The following is a 26,682-nucleotide window of genomic DNA, read 5'->3' on the forward strand; positions in this document are numbered from 1 at the left end:
CTACACCGATCTTAGCCGTGGGCTCTGTGTGGGGCAGCAGAAAACGTACAGCAGTTACACAGGTCACTAGGGGGCCAAGGCAGAAGTGGGCTAGGCTAAGGGTGGGTCACCTGAGGCAGTGGAGATGCTGCCAGGGATAGGCACCTGAGCATAGCCTTGACAGTTGGGCCAAATGTGTACCCATGAGAAATAGGAGCATCAATGGCAAGTCACCTGAGGGAGAAGAACTGGCCGTGCTCCAGAGTCGTAGTCTTCGACTGGGGAGTACCCTGAACCAGAAAGGAAAGGGGGCGAGTGCGCCTGCACATTTACATCCCCAATGGGGCAACTGTGAACAGGGACTTGTCTAAGATGATGGCGGGGAAAGGCTGAGGTAGAGCCTCAGGCAAGTCAGCGTGGAGACTCAGGCCCGTGAATTCACTGGAGAGGGGCGCTATCCAGTTGCCCTGCTCAGGCAGTCACGGAGGGAGTGGATCTCAAAGTGCGCGCAAATGGGGTAGAATTCAGGGTCCTCCAGGGCTCTGGGGGTGTGGTTACATCGATGATGAAAATCCAGTCATTTTAAAACTGAAATACAATAAAATAGTGTTTGGCACACTTAAAAGCATTACAGGTTAAATTGAAAAGCAAGGTCCCTACTCATGTACGTGTTCAGACGTCAAAACATACATTTCTGTCATGGGTATACAAAGGGTTTATGGTTTAGATGATGAAAAATACATTGTAGAATGTAACACATGGCTAGGATTGCATTTGAAAGTGGGAAATGACAAAGCTTATGTGATAGTTGACTGTCACAGGGATCCCCAATTGGGCAGCATACATTTGCCAGAGTTGCTTGGGCTCAAGTCTGCAAGATGCAAAACAGCACCCCCTGTGGCTAACTGGGCATCTCAATGGCCAGAGATCTGTATCAGTGCTCCGTGCAATGCTATAGTGGCCCATCACACTGTGCAGTTCCGGTCTATAGCCTTCTTGTTGCATTGACCCAAGTTGACTTACAAATCTAAATTGAGAGGGTATAAAAATAAAAAATAAAATGGGCTTGTTTACACTACATATCGCAGTATCGATTGAACTGTTACAGCACAGACATTATCCATGAATTAAAGTGACCTGGAGCAAATAAGACCGATATACACAAAGAATGATGCAAGGTTTTTAAATCATTCTCACAGAAGAAAACAAAGGAAAAATTAAGCTCTCTCCAAAATAAGTTTATATATTCTCCTATGAAAAAAGTACATGCCATTTTCTATTTAATTTTTAATTTAATTCTATATATTGCTGTTATATTTCTTTGCCTTGTTCAAATAACACAACAGTTCAAAATAGTGACATTTAAAGATTAAAATTAAGCCTAATTCCCCGATAATAAGATATCCCAAAAGCTGGACTACGATTTTGAGCTGGTTCACGTTTTATGTAGTTTAAAATCATTCTTGGATTATTCTGTCTTGGAAAAGATTTATTTAAGTTAACTGTAAAATAACCATTAGAAACAAGATAAAAAAATGGTATGTAGTAGCGAATAGCAAGTTTCCAGAGTTTGCCTCTAATATCAAAGACCAGCATCATTATATGAATAACCTAGAGTAGAAAGCATTGTGTCTCATTTGTGGATAGTGACCCTGAGGAATGATTAACTGCTGCTTGTCCTGGCCAACAGGACTGCTGGGTACAGTAACTGAGCTGTTGCGTCTTGTTCTGTTTTCCCAAGTTAAATTCAGAGAACAGCAAATAGATCTGCACAACAAGCAGGAGAACCATCAATGCACACAAAAATCCCAGCTTAATAAACCCTGATAGAAAGGGAGAAAGAGAAAGCAGGCGAGAGCAAGTCTGCGAGAACATCCCTGTCAGCTCAAACACCTCAGTGCCAATGAGCCGCAATAAGCAAGTGTATTTAGGCTTTTCCTCATGTCAGAACCTGCACGACTGCTTTCAATCTCATGTTCAGTGTGCACCGAATGAACTCTCTTAGCTTCCACAAAAGACGAGGGGGGGGGGGAGTGAGTGAGATAGGAATAATACAGTCTGCTAAAGGCTAGCTATAAACAGTGTGTTACAAAGCTATTGCCTTCTGCTGAAAGAAATAGAAAATGATACAGAGATCAGAGATCAGTTAAGAGGTTGTCAGGGAGCAGTGCTGCTTACTTTTCATCCTCACATCCTCGGGCCTTACATAACATTAAAGGACCTCATAGACTCCTTAATGCACAAACTCCAGCATTTGTTCAATAGCCTAAACCCACCAATAATATTAAGTCACAAACAGAATTTGGCATTTTGGGTGTCTAGCTTTCCACTGAAAACCTTTATGATACATCAGTACAGATACATGGAGATATATATATATATATATTTTGTGTTTGTTTTGTTTTAATAGATTTTTTAAGCATCAACTTTAAATTAAAACCTTTCATGTAAGGTAAACCTTAGGCTGAGTCAAAAAAGACCTACTGTCATGAGATTGTCTCAATCGTGGCTTACAATCCATCTCACACAGGAACCGAGAGAAAAGCGCTGCCACAAACTGTATAAAGAAGGTTTCACGGTGAACTGTAATCTGTGCAATATAAGAATAATTCAATTTCAACAGCTTATTTTCCATAACCTAATTAAAAACTAACAACTCGCAACGGCTGGAGATTTATTTTTAATTGTTGGCGCATTAAGTAATCTGTCAGCACTCTTTGAATGGCATTGCGTTATTATGGGATTTATTATTAGCCTAGGTTGAATGCAGGTATTCAATTCTTAATTTGAATGTTTAGGAATCAATACTCAAAACTCTAGTGCTCAAACCTTTGACAACTGTTCTGAAATGATACATTTCCTATTTTAAACTCATAGTGCCTCCCACGATCACATTAACAAAGGCCATTATAAAACAGGATCATACAACTGTATGGACAACAATGAAGACGACCGATTGCGAGAGGTGGAGAAACCAGTGACAGATTCCTATCTCACTGTCAACGTAGTCCTCAAGGCATGAGGCATTCTTGGCCTATCTACTACTCTATCTTAAGAAAAAATAAAGCCCATGTGCTGAAAAGCAGGAAAAGCATACCTTTGAGTGATGGGTGGACTGTTATGACACATGACTGCAAATCTATCTACCAACATGTGTTTGTAGCACTCTTAGAGCAAAACTACACCAGTTGTTCTTATTACAAAAAATAAATCATATACTGTATTTGCTGATACATACATGCATAAATACACACATTAATTCAGCTTTGGTGGGATTGATTACTATAAATCAGGAAGTACAAGATTAAAAATAAAGCAAATGAAGACTGGGGAAATATTTAATCCTGATATTCCAAATATTGTGACTGAAAGTAACTGTAAGGGTTAAATGAGTTTGGTTAAAGAAGGACGAATTACAGTGATGATTATCTTTTATTTGATTACTTTTATTTTAAGCACAGTAAGCTGATAAGCAAAGAAAGGGTACATTATTGAAGTAATTGCTTGGCATGCTACAATGTATCTTGTTGAACATTGATAACGGGGGGTAAATTTGGGGAGACTTAAAAACAGACACTGGAACATTTATGGAGTACACCTGGCAGATGAGACCATTTTTGAAGGACACTGGCTTGGCACTCTACCAAGTTCCTGCTTAATGAGGAGATAGGAGTTATTTGTTTCATGCTATAAGATCTGGCACACGGACAGCGGACTCAGAGAATAGGCGAAACACCGAAAATAAAATCAGAATACTGACGAGGAAGCTGCCGGTCTTCAACCGACAACATCATCTTACTGCACAGTTAATACCTGACCTTTATGTAGTAAGAGTTTCTGCTACTAACATAGGGCTTCTATGACATTCAGTTCTGTAATTATTTTAATACGTTTCTGTTGATAAAAAATAAAAAATACTGTGTGGGTGTTACAGATGTTATAGCTAGGGTTAATAAATGTTGAGCTCTTGGGATTTTTGTAGGGATATTATCTCACTGTAATGTTTACACTACAGTAGTATGATTATAGTTAGACTATATTATTTATTAATCTGTCGCTTCCTTAAATAATCAAATAGAATCAGCAGTAGTATAACAAATTATCCATAAGGAGAATTAAGAACTTCCCAGGGTAATTATACACACAACTGGCAGTTTGGATTGCATGGTTGAGTGATAATGTGAAAATCCAGCCCTTTGAATCTGTAAAGTTCTTATACTACTAATAAATATATAAAGCTACTAAATACATTAAGTAAAACAGGGACAGATTACAGATTATCAAGACTGTTATTTAATACACTGGAGTTTTACAATATAAACAAGCTGCTCTATATTTGTACTTTAATGCAATAACAAGTTTCTTGTCATTATGAATTGGCCCAACAACTGTACTTCTGTGTAAATCTGCCACTATAAATATACTCCAATAGCAGGGTTTTCACCAGAGGCAAGCAAACAAGCAAATATTTGGAGGCGACTGGTCTATGAGGAGTGAGGGAAATCAAAGCCTGGTGTTTCCACCAAAGGTGTGGTGGTGGTGATCAAAACATTAATAAAGACTGTATTTATAGCCTTGGATTTTCCACCTCAATAAGCATTAAACACTTGCATTATTTTCAAAAGGGGCAAGATAATGCAAGAACATTTATTTATTTACATAAACATGTAAAATCACACAAATACGTTTATTTATAAAGCACACAAAGTGGATATTTGATACATTTTATACAAGTTTATTACATTTTCCAAATAAGATTTAAGAGATTTAGCAAAACTCAACTTTTGTTGAAAATGACACTGTTAGTTCCTCTCTCTGGATGAGAAAATCCAGTTTCTAAGGTGTCCATTATTACAGACAGATTTCCAATGCAAAATATAATGAGATCAATAATAATAATACATCTGCAAGCAGTAATTATTAGTGTTCTAGCAAGCATAGCATGGCAGATCACAAAAATATAGCAATATGTGGTGTGCTGGGTGATCCCAAATGTATATCGCATTGTACGATACACAATAGAGCAGTAAGTGTAATGTAATGTGGAAGCAAGGTCTTGCGACTTCGGGGAAACCTCGGGGTGGAAGCAGCCATTTTGGTTCTACACACACAGGACGGATTTGGAGCAACAATGGCTGCTACTACCAGGTTTCTACAAGGTCCTAAAAACACACAGTTTCTCTATAGGAACATAAACACAGAGCAAAGCATTAGTTTGACCCACTTTACCCATATATTTATATATTTATCACAACCAGCTGGAATTAACAATGTTAAGAGATAACATGAACTAGTTCTGAGATCTAGGAGAAGATCGGAGATGATGGTGGAAGGAATCATGGCCGCGAAGACATAAGCAAACAATTTACACTGAACAAATCTAACTATGCACTAAATTTCACAAGCATATTACAAATGGACTGAGAGATGATTAGAAAATAAAAAATTCAAACAACTGATCAGTTGATACGTGATGTTTTGTGAATGTATTTTAGCATTTCACAGATATATAGAGCTACCTATGCAAGTAACGCAATGATCGAATTTAATAAGGCCTTGGAAGTCGTTTTATAATGAAGCAACTTGCAAAGTTTCACTTAAATCTGACAAACTGTTTCAGAGATGGTATGGATAAGAGATATCTCATCAAATGTAACATGGTCACCAACCATTTGACCAATTGCCTTTTCATGAACAAATCTAAAAGTAGGTCATAAGGCAACAGTATGGACTAAATTTCATATAGTTTCTGCAATTGGTTTTGGAGAGTATTTTGGGGAAAACATTTCCAAATGTATACAAAAATGCAATATGGCTACTTATCCATTGTGACCAAACAGTGAAAACTATAAAAGTTGTTTCAGCTCTTAGCTGCGGTTCCTTAATATCAGTTGGTACATTAAGTTTCATGAGTGTAACACAGAGCAACTTTTGTACATAATGCAATGCAAAAATTTGATTGGCCCATGGAGGACATGTCAAGGATGCAAAATGTCGGTACAGTGGGCTTTACAGTTCTGAAAAAGTTGCTGAAAGTTCACTGCACAATGCAATATGGCCACCATATCATGGGATTGATTGACTTGTCATGAAAAGGCCTTAAATAGGTTGTAAGTGGTTGTAAGTAATTTAAGAGAAGAAGGTTGTGGGTCTGGAAATGTTATGGGTCAGAAACTCACCCCATGGAAGACATTACATTAATTTTGGTGACTTTGTGTGATGCAAAAGTTTGATGTTTTCAAACTTTTTGCATGGAAAATTTCCCCTACATGTAATTTGATTCACTTGTACCAGTTATGACCCTTACTAGTACCTTGTAGGTAACATTTGATCACAGTGGGCACTATGTTTTTCAAAAACATTTTAACACTTTAATGTATATAAACATTTAATTCAATGTGGCTGCCAAACCAAGTTGCCCATCAGCATCAGTCTCTTGTAGGTTCAAACAGTAGATTTGTTCTTACATTAATTTTCATAAGTCTACTGTATTCTGTATGTGATTCTTTCATATGAAAAAAATGTATTGGCCCACATCGACCATGTGTTTCATTGCAGCAACTTGCCATGAAGAAACTTAATAAAGAACTGTACTTATGTGATGCATGCAAAGATTCAGTACAGTGGGTCTTAAGATTCTGTAGAAGTAGTCACTGAAAGATTTTCAAGTGATGCAACATGGCAACCAAACCATGTGACCCTTCCCATTAATTTGACAAAGACAGATGTAGGCCATCAGGCAAGCATTTGCACTAAGTGTCAGATGTATAGCACAAGTAGTTTCAGAGAAGATGATTTTAGTACATTTTCGGAAATGCACCTTTATTGCAATATGGCAGCCATACCATGAGAATGTCAATCATTTCATTATACAAGAATAACCCAAAGGTGTTTACAAGATTCATGACATTTGGAGCTGGACTGGTGTGGGTTTTAGAGGCTTTGGAAGTTCTGTCAGAATAATAATAAAAAATACATAAAAAATAATAACCATAACAAAAGCAATCGGTGCTAGTAAAGCAAGTGTTTTTAACCATTTATTTTTGTTGCTTAGGAGATTATATTTTATGTATTTCTATGCACTGATTCAAAGCTCTTATTCAAAGTCTGGAATGAGTTAATGGACACTATTCACCTCTCTCTCCTCCAGTGCCTTTGCTCTGTAGCCAGTTAGAGACGGCAGAACTGGTCACGTTACTTTCCTAACATGCTCACCATGTGAAACTGCTGAGAGACCAGAAGAAATTGCTTGGAGACCTCCGAAACTAATTTCAGGAGAACCCAGAAGCATTGCTTTAATACAATGGACTTTCTGTCACATCAGCCCAGACCAAATATATAAAACTCATTTTCCATTTTAAGAATTACCCCCCAAAACACACATGCATTTTACAGCCCCATTCCTTACAGTTTTCTTTCTTGGTTTATTTTGACTTCCTTAGCGTTACTTTTATAAGCTTGCTTGACTATTGATGTATATGAAAGACAAGCCAATAAGATACTTTAAGAGGCTGACAATTATGAGAAGGACATGATGGAAAAAGACTCCTTCAAAAAAATGAATACCATACATCTTTCAAAGCAACTTTTGAAAAGCAACATACAGAATGCAAAAGAGAGTGAGAATTGTGTTATTTTAATGTTTCCTGACAGCTATTTTAAATTAGACCACGGTGAAGAGATCAGGAGGTTTTTTTTTTCTTTCCAATCTCATTTTACATTCACTTGTTAAACAGTTTGTAATTATATTTATTTATTTTCGAAATGAGAGGTTAAGCATGCTGGCCCACAGTCTGAAACCCCAAGCGTTTACTTAAAGAGAACTCCCGGGGGGGAAGGAGGGAGGTTTAAAAGGTTATTGTAGATTGAATGCCTTTTAATGAATAAAAAATACATTATGTATTGCAGTTTAATGAAGTAGACATTTGACTTGTTTTCCAAGTAAGTTACTGATGTTCCAGAGGAAACGATAATAAACCCAGCCTCTATAAATGTTACAGAAACAAGGCCAGTTGTGTAATGCAAAAAAGCAGAGAACATAACACTGATGGTTACACATCTAGTATTACATATATAATTAAATTCATAATATAGATTACAGGTTTGCTGCGTTTTATTTTTTTCAATGAGAAATGCATTGTTTAGTAGTACTACTTTACTACTACTCCTGAACTACAACTATACCCTAATATTTTAAGGCCACTTTTTAAAAGGATAGATATTGCCAAGTGGTTTTCCACTCATTGAGCAATAGGGTATAATTTAATTTCTCAACTACTTTGTGACTCTTATTCTTGTCTGTTTTAAATTGCCTGGAGGAGGTAAGAGAGAGTGAGCCAGAGAGAAAGAGAGGCAGAGAAAAAAGGTCCCCTGCATTTAAAATCCTCCTAGAGAATCCAAGCACTAACTATCTCTTGATCATATTTCATCAAGCTTTGTCAGCACACATTGATGTATGCCATAAATCATATGCAACTGGGGCAGCAATCTGTTGTTTAGAAATCCAAGGCATTGAGAACCACAAAGGCACTGTTTACAAAGCTTTAAAAGAACACCCCCTAAAAGCCCATTATTAGTGCACACTGTTTGAAGAATGTTTTTTCTTTTCTTTCATTTTTTGTTTTGTTGTCACTGTGTTCATTTCTCCTTCTTCTTTTTATTCTTAATAATCAGAATTGTGTCTGTTATCTAGCATCAAGGAGCTTACCACCATGGGCAAATCCCAATTCTAACTTGTTTGTCATGCAGTCCCTATCTGCACAGGAGCTATCAGAAGAGAAGTCAAACTATCTGGGGTGCTTTAAGAGGTACCAAACACAAACAATGAACAGCAGTGCCATCTGCTGGTGTAAAGAAAATAGGTTGCACTCAGGACATTTTTGTTCAATTCATTTTACCCAAGAAATGACCCTTACCATAATTGCCAGTATTATGCTCCTTACATATTCTATTTTATTTATCAATTAAGATCTACTAAATAATGTTGATGCAATGGATTTGGAGAGCTACTGTCACCTTACTCTTGCTTGGTATGACCTATGGCAGGGGTGTCAAATGTCTGTCCCAGAGGGCTTCAGAGGCTGCTTAGTGTTCCACTAGGAGCTCTCATGAATTCAGTTAATGTATCCATCTCCTCAGTTAGGCTTATTTAATATTTAAATTTCTTATTTTTTTACAGCTGACAACTTAAAATAGGTTGATTACTTGGGACATTGTACTCATATTTTTTTTGGAGACTGACGATAAGTGATAAATTAATCCAGTTAATTATTTAATTCAAGTAAGGGTCCAAGAGCTGGGCTGGAACAAAAACCAGAAGACACCACATCCCTCCGGGACCAGAGTGACACCCCTGACCCAAGGAGACGATAACGACTTCTAAGAATAGATGGACCATTTCCTGACTTCCTTATATTAGTCATTATGCTTGTACCTCCCAATTCCCAAATTCAGATCTTAGGAGGATATATAGAATTTAATAATATTATCTTGATTAAAAACATTCATATGAAGTGGAGTTTTCTTTTATAGGAAATTAGAACGTGAAATATGCTTTCTTTTAAGGATGTAAGTTTTGGCATTTATGTCTCTGCTTCTGATATGGCATCTGTATGCAAAAGTACTTCCAGTTTTCCAACATGTTTAAAATAAGGTTAGTCACAGGCATTTGGAGGCGGCTAATACAATTGTAGTACTTAATTTTAGCAGGAAGTCTAGTCATAGCAATGGTGCAAGACGTTTTAAAAGATCAGACAACTGCTTAACACCACAAACAATGAGAACAATTTACTATTATTAAACTCCGGATCTTACTCCAAAACCCCACATCAAATTATTTGGCTTTTTACGCCTGTTTATGGGTTTCTCCATCCTGTCACAGAAATCCATCACTGCGATTAGCAATGATTTTGAAGAAGCTTACCACTGACAATGCAAAAATGGATTGGCATTTGAATACTCAACACTGCAAACATTTAATCTTAAGATGACTAAAAGCCAGTGTCTTTTCCTTTTTACCTGTAAGGAAAATATTAAATTCTTAGCCTAAGAGCCTCTTCAAGATTGGAAAAAGGGCACAGGTTTTGGGAAAGTTACACAACTAGAAATGCAAAGTCTATACAATAAATGCAGCTATTTGGGTGTTATTTATAGATTCAAGCAAGCAAAAGCCTTGGAAAAAATAGGCTTCTGTAGCTTTTGTGTAGGCATGCATGGCTGACCTATGCACTAAGCAATGTTCAGCATATGGCAGGATGAGCTAATCTCTATATCTTAGTCTTCAAAGAGGGATGAGGGTGGAGGTGAATTTGATACAGTTTCATACAGCACCTCCTGTGAGCTTATTTCTGTTCATTCATTGTGCTACCTTTGAATAATGTCCAGCTAGAGACAGAAACAGTAGAATAGGAGGGGAGGCTGAGCACAAATTTTAGTGCCAAACTAAAGTATTTGCTTTAAGAATATAGTAATGCTTAAATAAATAGAGGACTCTAGGCTTTAAATAATACTGGAACCTGCTAACAATATTTAACTACAGGCAAGTGCTCAAGACTACAATCTGCAAATTGTACAAGGTGTTGGTTTAGATTATTATCTGATTTACACCAGAAAATATAGTTGAATTGAAGATTGTACATGCCAGGTACACTGGAACTGACAATTTTAAGAATAAATAAATTTCAAGAAGATTTTCTTGCTAGTTCTATGCCTTAAAATCATTATTTTTTTACCTTTATCTTTACAAAGGGTTGACAAAAAGAAAGGCGTTTTACATCAATATTGTTCCAAGACCTACATCTCAGTCGCAGAGCCTTTTTATCTCTTTATGGCTGTGATATCATCCTGTCCAGCCCAATCAATATCTCTCTGCACTGAGGATAAACACTGCCTGTTAAAAAAATATTCAATACTGTGGTCTCAGAATAAACCATTTGAAAATATGATGACAGGCAGACTGATTATTGTTCTAATATGATGAAACTTGATCAATCAGTGCTCAACCTTCAATCCACACTGGAATTCACCCTGTAGATATCGGACCAGGCAAGATAATAACAAAAGCATTCAAATTCTCATTTAAATGACATTAGTGGGTCGTTCCCCCCCCCCTACTTCCTCAAGTAGCTTTATATCCATGTGCAAGGATGAAGTATTGGGAACTTACTGTGAGTCACTCACTTCCAGCTACAAATTGGGTCATTCGTTGTGTCTCCAGAGTAAAGCTATAGATATAAACATACTGCCACTGCTGCCTCTGCCATAATAAAATTGGTAAATTGCTTCAGCCTATCTCTAATGTACAGTCTAACCACAGAATAAATAACAAAGCAACCTGGCTTTTTACAGATGTGTTTTATGTCTAATACTTTTTGAGCTGCAGTGGTTTTTGACTTCCTGGAGGTGACGTCTACTGGCATGGAAGCATGCTGAATCACAAGGTGAAAAATACAGAATAGATGGCTAGGAATTGTCAAAGCACATGATTTACACAACAGTACTTCTTAAATTGTAACTTCTTCTTAACTCTCATAATAATGCCAAACCTGGGGTTTTACCTTCCAATAGTAAAAATGAAAACCCTGGACTAAATATTTTCTAAAAACACTACACATGTGTGTGTCCTGGAGACAGCTCACCTCTGGAGAAGAGCTTGCTGTAAGTTCTTGCAGGCCACCAGGGTCTCTCCCATAAACATGTGGCACATGATGACATCACAGCAAGTGCCCATGAATGACATCACCGCGTCTGGCTGGAACGTCCCATTGCGAGAGATAATGCAGAGACGGCGCAGGGAGCGGCACTGACTCAGTGCCTGGAAAAACTGCATGTTGGCACTGATGTAGGGCTGCTCTAGTCTAGGGACACAGAGAAGAGGCACAGTAAGGCAGCAAAACAGGTCAGGGGCCACCAGCAAAGTATGAAATGGGAGGGAAAGCAAAGAGGATGATGTGCAGATTGGGTTTTATTATTATTTTATTTTTTAACGAGCCTGTGTAGAGTGACCATATGGTTCAATAGCCACATTGTTGAACAGGACTAGACAATGGCAGTTAAACAATAAATCTTTACAGTTTATATTATACAGTTTTACTAAGTTGCATATTCTCTTATATTGTTGTTTACAATTAATTATATGAATGTTACCATTTATCTTCTTTTAATTAATAATAAATTGTATAGAAAACCAAGGTCAATTAACTCCCCAGATCAACTCCATAATATTGATGTGACCAGTGGCAGGAATAGTGACCAGGTGATCAGCGTTAACTATTATTCATATAACTATGTCAATAATTAAGCACCAGTATGCATCACAAAATGGGTTATACTTTTAGACGATAGTGGCTTTCTATCAAAAAAACATAAAATTGTTGTTTTTCAAAATGCCCCAGCGACTAAGGAGCTATTTGGTCTCACTAAGCCTTCTATGACATTTTATCCCCCAAAGTTGTGGACAGGAAGGTAGCTATCTGCTTTTAAAATATATTAATTTAGAGATCAATATGAGATGCTAGGGTATAGTTCTGACTAACACGAGCATTCAACTTATTATTTAGACGGCAGGATAGACAGATAAACACTGAAAACATGGTCATGTGAAGAATTCCCATCCTCTCCTGCCAGGTAAATCAGTTTCCCTTTCTTTGCCTGACTTCCTCCAACAGTGCTGATTAATCAATAAAGCCTTGTGCAGCTGTTATTCAAATTTAAGTGTCAATCACCTCAGTTGGTGGCATTCTGCACTCCTCCGAATCATTCTTTGCTGCACTTCTAGGGTATATTCTCAAAATGCAAAGAAGAGTCTCTGATTAAGTTTCTACTACTTTGCAGGCTCCAAACCATTACCTGCTCTCCAATTAAGTTCTCTCACTAGAAACTAAATAAGGCAAATAAGCACGTGGGTTTGTGGCTCACTAAAAAAAAAAAAAAAACATTTATCTTAATCATGACTGCAGTGCTAGTCCCAATTTGTTTGGTAATCAAAGAGGCATGGAAAATGGATTGCAGAAGAGAGAAACTGGAATGAATAAATTGCTGTGTGAAACGTCATTTTTTATCTTGATTTCTTTTTCTTCTGCAAGACTGATGTAATTGTGACTCATGCAAAATGTAAACTGTTTATTGCCCTTTGGAATTTGAACTGGCGAGAGTCAACATCTTTCCTTCGACAACTGATATTATTCTTTTACCCATAATAGTTAGAATTCTTTTCTTTCAAAATTACATTTCCTAAAAAGACCTTTAGAACAAATATGACAAGTCTCATAACAAAGACAAAAATTCAATCTGAACGTTCATTAAAAATTGTATTTTGACAATGTACCGATATTTACATACAAGAAATACTATGTAATTTCTAAGCTCTCTAAGGATATGGTCTGCATTCAATATTTCCATTTATAATTTAAAACAATATGATTGGTCTTCCGATACTGGAAAACATCTTATTTTAGAGGTGCAATGTTTCTGCATAATGGTATCAGATGGGTCTCAAATACAGTTAATTTGAAATCTGAAAAATAAAAAGATGCAAGGCCCCTCCCTGCAAATCATCACAAAAAATTTACAAAGACTAGCAGAATTGAGCCAATACTGTAGTTTGTTTGACAACCCACACTACACATGAATTACTAATCTCACCTATGAATATTAATTTCATTAAATATGCCCTTGGGGTCCTTCTATAGAGTGGATGCTTCTTTGGACTAAAAAGCAGTTTCTGTTTCAGAACAGCAAAGCATCGCCCCCTACTGGACATATTTGATAATGCGATTATAGATTATATTCACTGGGTACATCTGGCCAGATGCATGAATTAATGGCGAATTATATCAGGGAGTATTGAGCATGTCTAAAGAACATGCACTTGTAAAGCACAATTATCAGTCTTTACCACAGAGGTTCTAATCACTTTTTAAACAGTTTAACAGAGCTGTTTCAGGCCAGCCCTTTAAAGCCATTTATTTAAATGAACAAATATATCTTGTTGCCTATAAATCATCAAGGATACTCAAATATATAGACTGCAAGGATATGTTGTGCGCATTAATGCTTATATGTTCTCTTACCATTATAACCTACATTGCATGACATACAGAGCAATGTTTACTAAAATAAAATGTAAACTATTTACATATGCTATAGTGCACTAATGTTCAAGGCTATTTTATAAACATATTCAAAGTTAAACACTTTTTAATATCTTGTTGGATTTGAGTAAATAAGAATGGCCACTGAACCATCTGAAAGTTAATTTTGTTTGATAAGGGAATTGTGATCATATAAATATCACATTTTTTTAGATTTTAGTCTGTGTTTGAATCTTACTTGAGTTTCCCCAACATTCAAAATCCAACCTTTCTGTAACAAAATGCTGGGTGAAATACATGCTTATATGGAATATGCAGCATATAATAATTATGATTCTCCATGTGTATGGAGGAGACGTATATCCATTTAATCTCATGAAGTTCAATCCATACAGTTCAAGTACTAGGACTGTGATAAATGACTGGCAGGAAGCTAGAACCAGCTGTGATTGTGATAGGGTGTATCGTGTATGAAATCATATTTAATGTCAAAAATCTGCAACATGGAAAACAAATAGGAGATGAATGCACAGCAAACTCTAAAACTTAGGTCAGCAGCTGCAGTTATCAACATGTAACATTTAAAATGTTCAACAGTAATCAATAATGAAATTGCTGCACATAAAAACAAACATATTGGGAAGATGGGAAGACTGGTTAAATCTCATCCTCACCTCAGGTCTTTCAGCTGTTTACAGTGCGTGAGTGTTTCAATGAGAGCTGGCATGTAGGTGACTTTTTGGAGCATGCCCAGGTTAGCCAGAGATAGCACTTGGATGTCTTGGCACCTCGTGGCCACTTGCACCAGTCCAGCCCCATTGAGAATCCCTGGCAGCTGTGCCAAAGTCAAGCTTTTCAAGAACCTGAGTCTTCCTATGCGGGCCAGCTCCTCATCCCCAATGCTCCGCGCCCGTGCACAGGGTGTTAGCTCTTTGCGGATGGCAGGTTCGTTACGGGGCATAGCCGACGAGAAGTTTGACCCAATAAGTTCCAGCTCTTCCAGGAAAGGGTTGCCCTCAACAAGTGCCTGAAAGCTGGAGTGATCACTGTCCCGCTGCTCAGAGCTGGTTTTGGGATTGTAGGTTTGGATACCGACACGGACGCTCTTTTTTAACCCCAGGGTGAAGGAGTTAGGCACAGGGAGAGCATGATTGCTGGGTGACTGCTCTGAACTTTTCACACCATTAGACGCAGCGCACACAGGCAGCGACAAAGAACGCAGGCTTTTGAGCTTGGCCAATACTGTGCACAGGTGCTTCTCCGAGGCTGCTGGGCTGTGGTGGTGTGCTGCAGACAGGTTGAGGTGTTTAACATTGGGGCAAGCTCTTGCTAAAGTCTCCAGAACCTGGCAGTCTATATCGTCTTCTGCCTTCCTGGAGCTTTCTGTGGAAAGGCTGTGCACGCAACCACTGAGATTCAGGCTTATCAAACATTTGAGGTACTTGCCCTCGTTCAGCACCCTGTGGATCAGGTGGCTTCCGGAAACAGTACAGCGACTGAAATTCAAGTAGGAAGGCGTGCTGAGTTTCAGAATGTGCATCAGGGAAGAGCTGTCCACCCAAGTCTTAGGAAGCTGCAATGCCTCCAGTGCCCCGTTCTTTGCCATGCCTTCCAGGAGGTTCTTAGCTGCCGGCCCACTCTCTGGAAAGTTTCCGGGGATTGAAATGACAAAGGCCCTGAGGTGCTCTGGGACACGCACACTAAACACAGCCAGATACAGGCTCATGACTGTTTGATTGACATACCCAGGTGCGTGCCTGGCATAAAAGACATGGAGGTTCTGGTAATGGGGGACACTGCTCTGCCCCACCATCAGCTGGCAGGAAACTGTGGTCCCTTCCCTGGTGAAGTCGTGAATTTCAAAGTACAGCAGCAGCCTTTCCAGATTGGTACAGCAGGGCACCACCCCATAGGAGGGCGTGTAGAGAGTCTGCTTGAGCTCCTTGACTTGGCTCAGGGTGGCCTTGCTCTCACTGCTCAGCTGATTAGAGTCAAAGCCGTGATTGATATCGATGGCTAGGGAGCGCAGGCTCGGTAAAGAGGAGAGGATCTTGGAGAGGCGCAAGGAGGTCAGACGGCAGCCTGAAAGGTCCAGCTTCACCAGGCACTTGCATTTGGACAGCTGGTCAATGGTTGACCCAGAAAGCCAGTAGCAGCCACTCAGGCTAAGGGTTTGGATTTCACCAGCTAATTCTTTTATCATTTCCTTTACTTTGTTGTCACTTACCTAAAAGATTAAAATAATCTCAAATCACATTTCCACTCCAATAAAGACAATAATACCATTTTGAAAATAATTTACTGTGAGGTTAATTTAACAGGCTGATACTGAAAAATTCAGTGTAAACAACTCTTCTGTCAAAAAAGCAAAGCATGAATCACATTTAATGAAAAAGATATGGGCATTTGAAAAATACAATTAAAGAGATAAGAGAAAGAAGACGTTATTAGAGTTAATTTGTGTTGATACACCATTCGATGTTCTAATATCACAGCAAGGATTCTTAAAAGTAAGGAGTTTTCTAAATATAGCAATCTCACTTTAAACAATAGGATTACTTTGCAAGATTGAAGATATTAAAATTCTTGCAAGTTTGCATATATTAGACTTTCCCAACACTTGGTACACTATCTTTTTTATACACTGATAATGGTAAAGACTTTTTTTTTTTTTTCTTAATTCTGGTTACCTACATTTTCATAAATATTCTTAGGTTTACATCTTTATTTCATCAAACACTTTTGCACAATGGAAGGAAGAAGTTACATGGATAACTTTTGTATTATTCTCGTGAAAATACATGTAGCAGTAAAAACAATTTATACAATATATACAAATACATTTTGGACAAGGAATGGTATAGACAAATGTCGTGCTTTTTTCAGGCCAGCTTTACAATAATAATAATAATAATAATAATAATAATAATAATAATAATAATACTTAAATCATATTTTTCTGACTAACTATCATGGAACTTCTAGTATACATGTGATCTTCAAAAATATCCACATTTTAATATAAAAAAAGTTTCATACAGTTGTGATTAGGGCCATATATATAATAATAAAAAAATATCATACTTTTTTTTTTTAAATTGGTGTATATGCACTTTTTAACTTTCAGTTGTGATTCGTTCCTATGTTTTCACTGTGTTCCAAGATGAAAAACAAAACCCATCAAGATCTATACAATTATTAAGAATTATGATGATTTCACTTACTGACCTGATATTCTCTGGAAAGTTGCACATTGCTGGTGAGGCTCTTATCCAGACACAAACTGTCAAACTTCTTACACACTCTCCTAACACAGTGCACCAGGTCGTGACCAGGCACGTACTTCAAGATGTTCAGCAAAATCTCATCAGAAAACTCTGCGATGTTGATGCCATTAATTTCTAAAGAGTCATCACTGCACATACCCTGCAATGAAGGAAATAAATCCACATGACCTAATGACCTCTTCTCACCACTGTGTCTGAATCTGTACATCAGATTCGATCCCTCTGAGGGAAATGGCATGATTTATTTATTGACAGGTGACATATGCAGTTTTTAGGAGATGCAAACCTCTCAGTGAAATGGTTTCTATGTCGTGGGCATAATATATGTTTCTCTAGTGATACTCATGTAGGAATTGTATAGAAACGATATAGCTTTTGTAAGTTTAGTAAGGTTAGATTTAAAAAGAAATGTAAGATTATTTATTGTTTGCATTTATTTATTATATTCTATGAACAAATGTAACGTCAGTTCCCAAGGTTGTTTTTAAGATAACAGTTACCTGAAGTCTCAGTTTCACAGAAGTAGACCTAACTGTACAGTCCCCCAATAGAAAACCATAGCCGATGTTATTTCCATAGAAAGAAAAAGCAACTACTTTTTAGGCATGAATAACTGATATCTCAATGTGTTACCTTCATAAAAAAACGAAACCAAAAGCTTCTATATGTCCCATAGTCCTACTTTTGGACATACAAGTTCAGAAAAGTAAAGGAGTCCGGCATTATGTGCATTAAATGCGGCATTAAAACATGAAAAATACTATGATTAACTGAATCATTACCGCTCGTTAGCGGTACACCTCCACAGGTCAGTCTTCCCAAAATATATAACAAATATTAAAGAAAAACACAGTGTCCTTCCATGGCACTGTATGTTATTAAATCCACTATTTAACACCCTTGACAACATGATTTAGTGATATAGGTCCGTGGTAAATAGACCCCCGTTTTTAATGGGTATTTAAACAATACTGTCCCCACTTTATAAAGCCTATATTACAGTCATACCTCTACATGTTCATAGTCGGTGTCTATTTCCGAAGTCTTCTTTCTGAAAGTATTCATTATTAGTAATAAAGAAGCTACTATATAAACTTGAAATGTCTGGTTTTAATTATTATTATTTCAGCTCGTCCTCCATCCTTTTCCCCAGCTCGGCTATACAGTAACATCGGAGCACGATTCAAACGGACCTTTTTTTCCGGAAACAGTAAACGCCACACTTCCTGTCTGGCTGTCGACATGTTGGTGAGGTCTTCCTGAATGAAACGCTTCAGTTTATGAAACACTTTATAAATATTCACCAGACTGGTGCAAGCTTGTTTATTCGATAATTTGTATTTTAATGTATTTAATTTAATACGTTTGGATGAACTACCATATGTCAGTTTGCTAAAGAATTTACAAAAGTTCTGTGGATACGTATTAAAACCAATGACAAAAGCAATAGGATCTAAATTAAAAGAATGGGAGTTTATGTAATTAAACTGAACCTAAACCAATGCGTAAACGTGTGACCATGAATAATAACTATGAAATTTAAATAATAACTGTGAAATATAAAAGTTATATTTTTATAATCCGTGGACCAATGGTAATATAATGGCAAGGGACATTTTATTATGCATGTTAGCTGTTGCCACTTTTTCCATACAGTTTCAGCTTTCAATGACTGAATACTAGTGTTGACAGTTGTTTTGACATATCCTGTGTATTACATTTTATGTACATTCAGAACAATGTGTAGACATATATATATATATATATATATATATATATATGTGTGTGTGTGTGTGTGTGTCTGTAGTTTTATATTTTTATCATTGATAATTATTATTGCTCTATGTTATTGCTTACCTTTCCTACTACCTAAATCTAGTTATTCCATGATTTTTTTCACAGGATTTGATATGTATTTGTTTAGGGACTGACTAAAAGTTGAAGGTGATTTAATGTGTTCCTTCCATGCATGTTTATATTGTTCAGTTTTATGGGTGGCTGTGGGTGAGCAATTCAACATCCGTTCAAACAAAAATAAAAAACACAGTGTTTGGGGAACAATATATATATACACTCACCTAAAGGATTATTAGGAACACCATACTAATACTGTGTTTGACCCCCTTTCGCCTTCAGAACTGCCTTAATTCTACGTGGCATTGATTCAACAAGGTGCTGAAAGCATTCTTTAGAAATGTTGGCCCATATTGATAGGATAGCATCTTGCAGTTGATGGAGATTTGTGGGATGCACATCCAGGGCACGAAGCTCCCGTTCCACCACATCCCAAAGATGCTCTATTGGGTTGAGATCTGGTGACTGTGGGGGCCAGTTTAGTACAGTGAACTCATTGTCATGTTCAAGAAACCAATTTGAAATGATTCGACCTTTGTGACATGGTGCATTATCCTGCTGGAAGTAGCCATCAGAGGATGGGTACATGGTGGTCATAAAGGGATGGACATGGTCAGAAACAATGCTCAGGTAGGCCGTGGCATTTAAACGATGCCCAATTGGCACTAAGGGGCCTAAAGTGTGCCAAGAAAACATCCCCCACACCATTACACCACCACCACCAGCCTGCACAGTGGTAACAAGGCATGATGGATCCATGTTCTCATTCTGTTTACGCCAAATTCTGACTCTACCATCTGAATGTCTCAACAGAAATCGAGACTCATCAGACCAGGCAACATTTTTCCAGTCTTCAACTGTCCAATTTTGGTGAGCTTGTGCAAATTGTAGCCTCTTTTTCCTATTTGTATTGGAGATGAGTGGTACCCGGTGGGGTCTTCTGCTGTTGTAGCCCATCCGCCTCAAGGTTGTACGTGTTGTGGCTTCACAAATGCTTTGCTGCATACCTCGGTTGTAACGAGTGGTTATTTCAGTCAAAGTTGCTCTTCTATCAGCTTGAATCAGTCGGCCCATTCTCCTCTGACCTCTAGCATCAACAAGGCATTTTCGCCCACAGGACTGCCGCATACTGGATGTTTTTCCCTTTTCACACCATTCTTTGTAAACCCTAGAAATGGTTGTGCGTGAAAATCCCAGTAACTGAGCAGATTGTGAAATACTCAGACCGGCCCGTCTGGCACCAACAACCATGCCACGCTCAAAATTGCTTAAATCACCTTTCTTTCCCATTCAGACATTCAGTTTGGAGTTCAGGAGATTGTCTTGACCAGGACCACACCCCTAAATGCATTGAAGCAACTGCCATGTGATTGGTTGGTTAGATAATTGCATTAATGAGAAATTGAACAGGTGTTCCTAATAATCCTTTAGGTGAGTGTATACATGGATATTGATAAAAGAAAATGAAATATGGTCAAGATATAAGTACATAATGTTAGCTTTCATAGAATGTATGTTTAATTATTAATATACATACAATTGTATCTAGTCACAGATAACAATCATATCTGGTTTACTACTGTTTAATTCAAAATAAATATATAATCAAAAGTAGCATCACTTTTTAAAAGTGTCTGCTAAGAAACAAATAATCAGATAAGTTATGTTATTTTGTGTTCACTAATTCTTACATGTTGCATATATGATGACGAATACTAAAGACAGTGCTGTATATTTTATAATACACTGAAAAAATGAATCGCACATTTGCATGGATTATGCAAAATAAGTAATATGCAGAACAATAAATGTGACCAATGTTACATTTAAAGAAAACAACAATTTAACAATAAATTATTCTAACAATGTAGATCCTGATCTCAAAGCAGTGGTGAAGATAACTTCTCACTAATAGTGACAAACTCATCACAGATTATTTCTAAGCCTTGATGATTCTGTGAACACCATCTATTTACTTGTACTAATCCAAACTGCACATATATAAATATATGTATATGCTCAAAAAGTTTACAAATGACTTAGGATACCTAAACAAGCAGAGTATTTATGGTCACAGCCCCAGGTGTATGTCTCTTCTAAAGAAAATGCAGTAAACCTATGCTAATTCAGTATGTTTGCCACAATGCACAGATAAACCTGCTCACTTAATCATACCTGTTGTTGGGCCTCATCATGGCATGGGTTTACTTCACCTGTTCAGTCTAACTGCTTGATTGAAGTAACTTAGTCATGTACAAAAACATTGCTGTTACATTCAATGTAACTTCTCACTCTGGTACAGACAAACTTAAACAATCAAGTCAAAAGCAGTAAGGAAGGGGAAAGGCATCAAAGTGCTGAAATAGGCTACCCTCTGTACCCCCCCAACTCCGAATGGCATTAATTGGTGGATAGTGATGGCTGACAGGTCTATTTGTATGGACTGTTGCCTATGGTGAAGGCTTTAAGATTTTCTCGAGCTTTACAATTTATAAATAGGAAAGACTAGTGCTACCTTCATACTGAATAGACGGGATTTTCAAGGTTTATAAATCTACAAATGGTAGGTTGACCTTAATTCAGTACACATTACTTACGCATATGTGTGGATTGTGCCATTATCTAACAAACCCATTTACACCTTCACATGAAAAAGCCACTCTTTACCGGCTCTAGGATGCAAAGTGATCACCTAATAGATTTTATAGTTTGATAACTGCAGTCTTCAGGGATGAAGGAGAACACCTGGACACAGCTTCCATATTAAAACCATCACTTCAGAAACCGGTTTGATTTTATAATTACCAATTAAGCTTTCCTTCCTTTGTTAAGGGCATTTTACCTGTAGACCAATGTTTTACTTACAAAAATAGCCATGTGCTTAGCATTTATAGTCACCACTTGTGTTAGGAAATGTTAAGAAATGCTAATGACAATGGAGATTACATCACTCATCCTTCTCTAGAGACCGTTCACACTAGGATTAGACCAGGACACTAATGCAGTGATTGCCTGTACATCCTAGTATGGAACTTGTTGAATTTGAAGTGCAGAATTCATGTGTATTCCCCTCCCCTTCCCCCATTAAGTCAGTATTAGGAGCAGTCGATTGTAAACCCCTAGTGTGTGGATACACAACCTTACCAGTTGTACAGCCAGTCACCATACTGCAAGTGCATCTTCAGCATTTCACAATGCCCCAACCCCCCTCCCCATGTAGAAACCATGTGAAGTAAAATGAAAACCAAGTATTCAGAGTCATGAAACAAACATTGGCATGTCTTAAACATGTGCACTTTATTGGATTTGTATTAGTCAGTGTACAGGTAGGCCCCACCATGTCGTCTGGCACCGCCACTTTCCATACGGCTTATTACATATGCCCAGGGGGATGTAAACCTTTATGTTTTTGTATAAAGGTAAAGCTTTGTTTTTGCATAACAAAAATCAAAAATACAGGACCAAGAATTTAAGGCTGAAAGTACAAAAAACCCAGACATTGTTTTCGGTTACATAATTTACATATAAGCAATACTACAACAAGGTTCTTTTATGTATGTGCTCCCAATTACTGGGCAGCCTTCATAGAGGCAAATAAGTTTCTGAACAATGCATTTAACATTAAACATTTGGAATGACTAAAAAAAGAAATGTACATTTTAAGTCCTCGGATGCATTGTAGAACTTCGGGGATGCTTATTTGCCAAAAACATTGCCGTCACCTTCACCGTTCCAGTTTTTAAATCCTGAGTCAAGCGCCAAAAATAACAAAAGCCATGCCCAATTTGTTGTTTCTGGTTTTCTCTGCGCAGTTAAAGTCGGCGTGTGAAGTGGTAACAGTCCGTTTAGAAGCATTTGCGGTGGACGATGGAGGGTCCGGACTCATCATACTCCTGCTTGCTGATCCACATCTGCTGGAAGGTGGACAGGGAAGCCAGGATGGAGCCTCCAATCCAGACAGAGTACTTACGCTCAGGTGGGGCAATGATCTAAAGGAGAGAAGAGGAGACTCAGTATAGTGTACTTACCATGCAATTCTGTGCTATACAAACACCCGAATCTCTGCAGTGAACATTTGAGAGAGAGAGAACCCCTACCTTGATTTTCATTGTGCTAGGTGCCAGGGATGTGATCTCCTTCTGCATTCTGTCTGCAATGCCAGGGTACATGGTGGTACCACCAGACAGGACAGTGTTGGCATACAGGTCCTTACGGATGTCAACGTCGCACTTCATGATGGAGTTGAAGGTGGTCTCATGGATACCGCAGGATTCCATACCTAGGAGAAAGAGGAGACTTCAGTAAAAACCTTGTCCAAGCTCTGCATTACAATATCCATCTTAGGCTTGTTGAATTTGCTTACAATTAGGGCTAAAAAGTGGATGGTAGTATAGATTACATACCCAGGAAAGAGGGCTGGAACAGGGCCTCAGGGCACCTGAACCTCTCATTGCCAATGGTGATGACCTGCCCGTCAGGCAGCTCATAGCTCTTCTCCAGGGAGGAGGAGGAAGCAGCAGTGCCCATCTCCTGCTCGAAGTCAAGGGCAACATAGCACAGCTTCTCCTTGATGTCACGGACAATTTCTCTTTCAGCTGTGGTGGTGAAGCTGTAGCCTCTCTCGGTCAGGATCTTCATGAGGTAGTCAGTCAGGTCACGACCAGCCAAGTCCAGACGGAGGATGGCATGGGGCAGGGCATAACCTTCATAGATGGGCACGGTGTGGGTTACACCATCACCAGAGTCCATCACAATACCAGTGGTACGACCAGAGGCGTACAGGGACAGCACAGCCTGGATGGCAACGTACATGGCAGGGGTGTTGAAGGTCTCAAACATGATCTGCAAGAGAATAATTCAAAGTTAAAACCAAGTTACAGAAGCCGACCCATGCAGTCACTTATTAGTGCATGCTAAATGTCAAAAACATTAGTATGTTCAGAAATTCAGTGCAGTTGAAAAAGCAAGCTAAAAATCCATTCACTAAACTAGAAGAGTGAAAACAGTGCAGCAAGTAGAAACTGCAAACAAAGGGTACAGGAGAGGAAAAAACCTGCAGCTTCCAGCAAAAGAGGAGAAATTCAGGTCTGAAGAGAGAATCCCTGAAAGAGTTGGGAAAACAATGAATAGGAGGAACAGATCTTTAGACCCTACAAGTCCTATAGGAGAAATTGTAAAGCAGGACAAGTGTTTAACTGACCTGGGTCATCTTTTCTCTGTTGGCTTTGGGGTTCAGGGGGGCCTCAGTGAGCAGGACGGGGTGCTCCTCAGGAGCAACACGCAGCTCATTGTAGAAGGTGTGATGCCAGATCTTCTCCATATCATCCCAGTTGGTAACAATGCCGTGCTCAATGGGGTACTTCAGGGTCAGGATACCTCTCTTGCTCTGGGCCTCATCACCGACATAGCTGTCTTTCTGTCCCATACCAACCATTACACCCTAGAGGAGAAAGGGGGAGAATCTTGTATGAATATAGAATAAGATTCAAAACAAACCCTTTAAATATTAGTTTCAGCATCTATAACCTTCATTTTTAATTAAAGCATAATTGCAGAAGTGCATACCTGGTGTCTGGGGCGACCCACAATGGATGGGAAGACAGCACGAGGAGCATCATCTCCAGCGAATCCGGCTTTGCACATACCGGATCCGTTATCAACAACCAGTGCGGCGATTTCATCTTCCATGGCTGAACTGCAATAGAGAAGTGCGTACACATTAAAATAAATACAGAAATCCCACGTAGGTTAGACTGCAGAACAGTGCTCTAGTACTCGGCAGCGAGACAATGCCACCAAGCGACCGGCTTCCTCCCTCGCTTCCTGCTTGCGGTGCCGCCGCTAGGTGGCGCCCGGGCGCTGCAGTGCAAGGCGAGCTCTTGCAGACAAAGGAAGTCCCGCTGCACGCTCTCGTTATTACCATAAAAGGCAATGGTTTGAGCAGCTTTGCGGCTGCCGGCGGCGTGGCACGCGGCCAGATTGGACGCTTCAGCGAGGAGTCCATCTGCACATGCGCGCTCGGCCCTGGCCACTCCCTAACCCTCACACGGGCAACTTGTGCAATCCCTTCACCCATCTGAATAACTCGCTCCACAGCGTGCTGGAGTCCAGAGACTGCTCTACAGCTCATCTACCCAGCGTCTAATGAAGCTCCCACTTAATCACTCCCCCCACCCATTTTACCGTTGCAAACTAAGCAGGCTCTGGAAGATACGACCCAATGCATAGGTCACCCTCACAACGCCACGTCTGGATCGACACCCCGCATTACAGAGCCCCCATTCATGGAGGGAGATCAGCGAGGACTGCAGCACAACGAGATCATTCCATGTGGGGGAGGGGTGGCGGACAAACTAGCCAAACCCCATCTGCAGAAGGTCAAACGCATGTATGCAACGACAAGGAACCAGACCGTGCAGAGCTACGAACCACGCCTAGAATTTGAATGAATCAAGTGGAGCTTATGAAACCAAGAATAAAAGTTAGTTACCAAGATGCCATTTTCTACCACTAACTAAAGCCGGAATTTAACGGCTCTAGTTTTTTTTTTTAAAGAAAAACCCCTAGTATGCATAGGTAGTGCATTTATACATGCTACAATTTAACAGATCTGCCCTACACAGACCAGATCAGGCAGTTCGTGTAAAAAGCCGGTTTGACACACCGGAAAGCGAAGCCACTTAACCAGGTCACACCCATGCACCGAGACCGGGGAGAGGGAGGGAAAAAACGCGCTATTTCTTCGCAGCCGTAATCAAGACAATTAAAAACATTTTAAATTGAAGAAGTCACATCCTGGACAACAAACTTATGGTTCAATCGCTTTTTAAATTATACAGATTAAACTTTACAAAAATCGAACAATTTTTAAAATGTAGTTTTCAACTCAAAGCAACTCCCTCCATTTCAGTAAGATTATACAGCTTTAATCTTCCCCACATCCACAGGAGAACAAAGAACCTCGTGCTAGCAAGCCAACCGCAGAAAAATCTTTCAAAAAACAAAACCAATCGCTCAAATATTTAAATATACTTCTCCTTAAGCGTGTGAACGACAATAGAGAACACTGAGGATTAAAATGAACTTTTATTTTCCTTACCTTGGGTGTGGGGCTTTTTCGGCTTAAAGAAGAAAATACAGGCTGACGATTTCCCGCACTAGCTGCGTGTTGGAGGAGCTCAAAGTGACTCAATGCCGGCTGGGCGCACCGTTTTATCCTCAGTCAGATGCCCGGCTCTCGCCATAAAAGGTAAACTTTGGAAACGCGGCGCTCTGATTGGCCCGGCGTCACGCACCCGCGCTGTCGCGTGCACTGCCGCACTGTTTGTTGCAACTCGAGAGCGAGCGCGAGACAGGGAGAGAGGGAGGAAAACGGGGAAGAAAAAACTCAATAGAGTTGCGCTTGAGTGTTTTTAACATCCCTGCAGTGTTTGTAAGAATTTGGTAATCAGTTTATTTTGTGTCTTATTTGC

General features: G+C 38.9%; 2 protein-coding genes across 3 annotated transcripts in view; both read right to left on the reverse strand.

The window, feature by feature from the left end:
- The window catches only part of fbxl18 (F-box and leucine-rich repeat protein 18), a 41,535-nt gene extending 23,006 nt beyond the window's left edge, over window positions 1-18,529 (reverse strand). For both annotated transcript variants that reach the window (XM_066690353.1, XM_066690352.1), the window contains exons 1-4: window positions 18,365-18,529; window positions 17,298-17,495; window positions 14,744-16,296; window positions 11,616-11,834 (exon numbers count right to left, since the gene is read on the reverse strand). In XM_066690353.1, coding sequence (XP_066546450.1) covers window positions 11,616-11,834; window positions 14,744-16,296; window positions 17,298-17,495; window positions 18,365-18,421 — 2,027 coding nt within the window. In that variant the 5' untranslated portion in view covers window positions 18,422-18,529. The remainder of the gene's footprint in view (window positions 1-11,615; window positions 11,835-14,743; window positions 16,297-17,297; window positions 17,496-18,364) is intronic.
- A 3,959-nt stretch (window positions 18,530-22,488) lies between these two features.
- actb2 (actin, beta 2) lies at window positions 22,489-26,447 on the reverse strand. Its single transcript, XM_066690354.1, has 6 exons — window positions 26,310-26,447; window positions 24,776-24,905; window positions 24,411-24,650; window positions 23,614-24,052; window positions 23,308-23,489; window positions 22,489-23,199 (listed from the first exon to the last, which is right to left on the reverse strand). The coding sequence occupies exons 2-6, from the start codon at window positions 24,896-24,898 to the stop codon at window positions 23,056-23,058; spliced, it is 1,128 nt and encodes a 375-aa protein (XP_066546451.1). The 5' UTR covers window positions 24,899-24,905; window positions 26,310-26,447; the 3' UTR covers window positions 22,489-23,055.
- Between the last annotated feature and the right edge of the window lie 235 nt (window positions 26,448-26,682).

Source organism: Amia ocellicauda, chromosome 17, assembly GCF_036373705.1.
Source record: "Amia ocellicauda isolate fAmiCal2 chromosome 17, fAmiCal2.hap1, whole genome shotgun sequence".
Classification (NCBI taxonomy): Eukaryota; Metazoa; Chordata; class Actinopteri; order Amiiformes; family Amiidae; genus Amia; species Amia ocellicauda.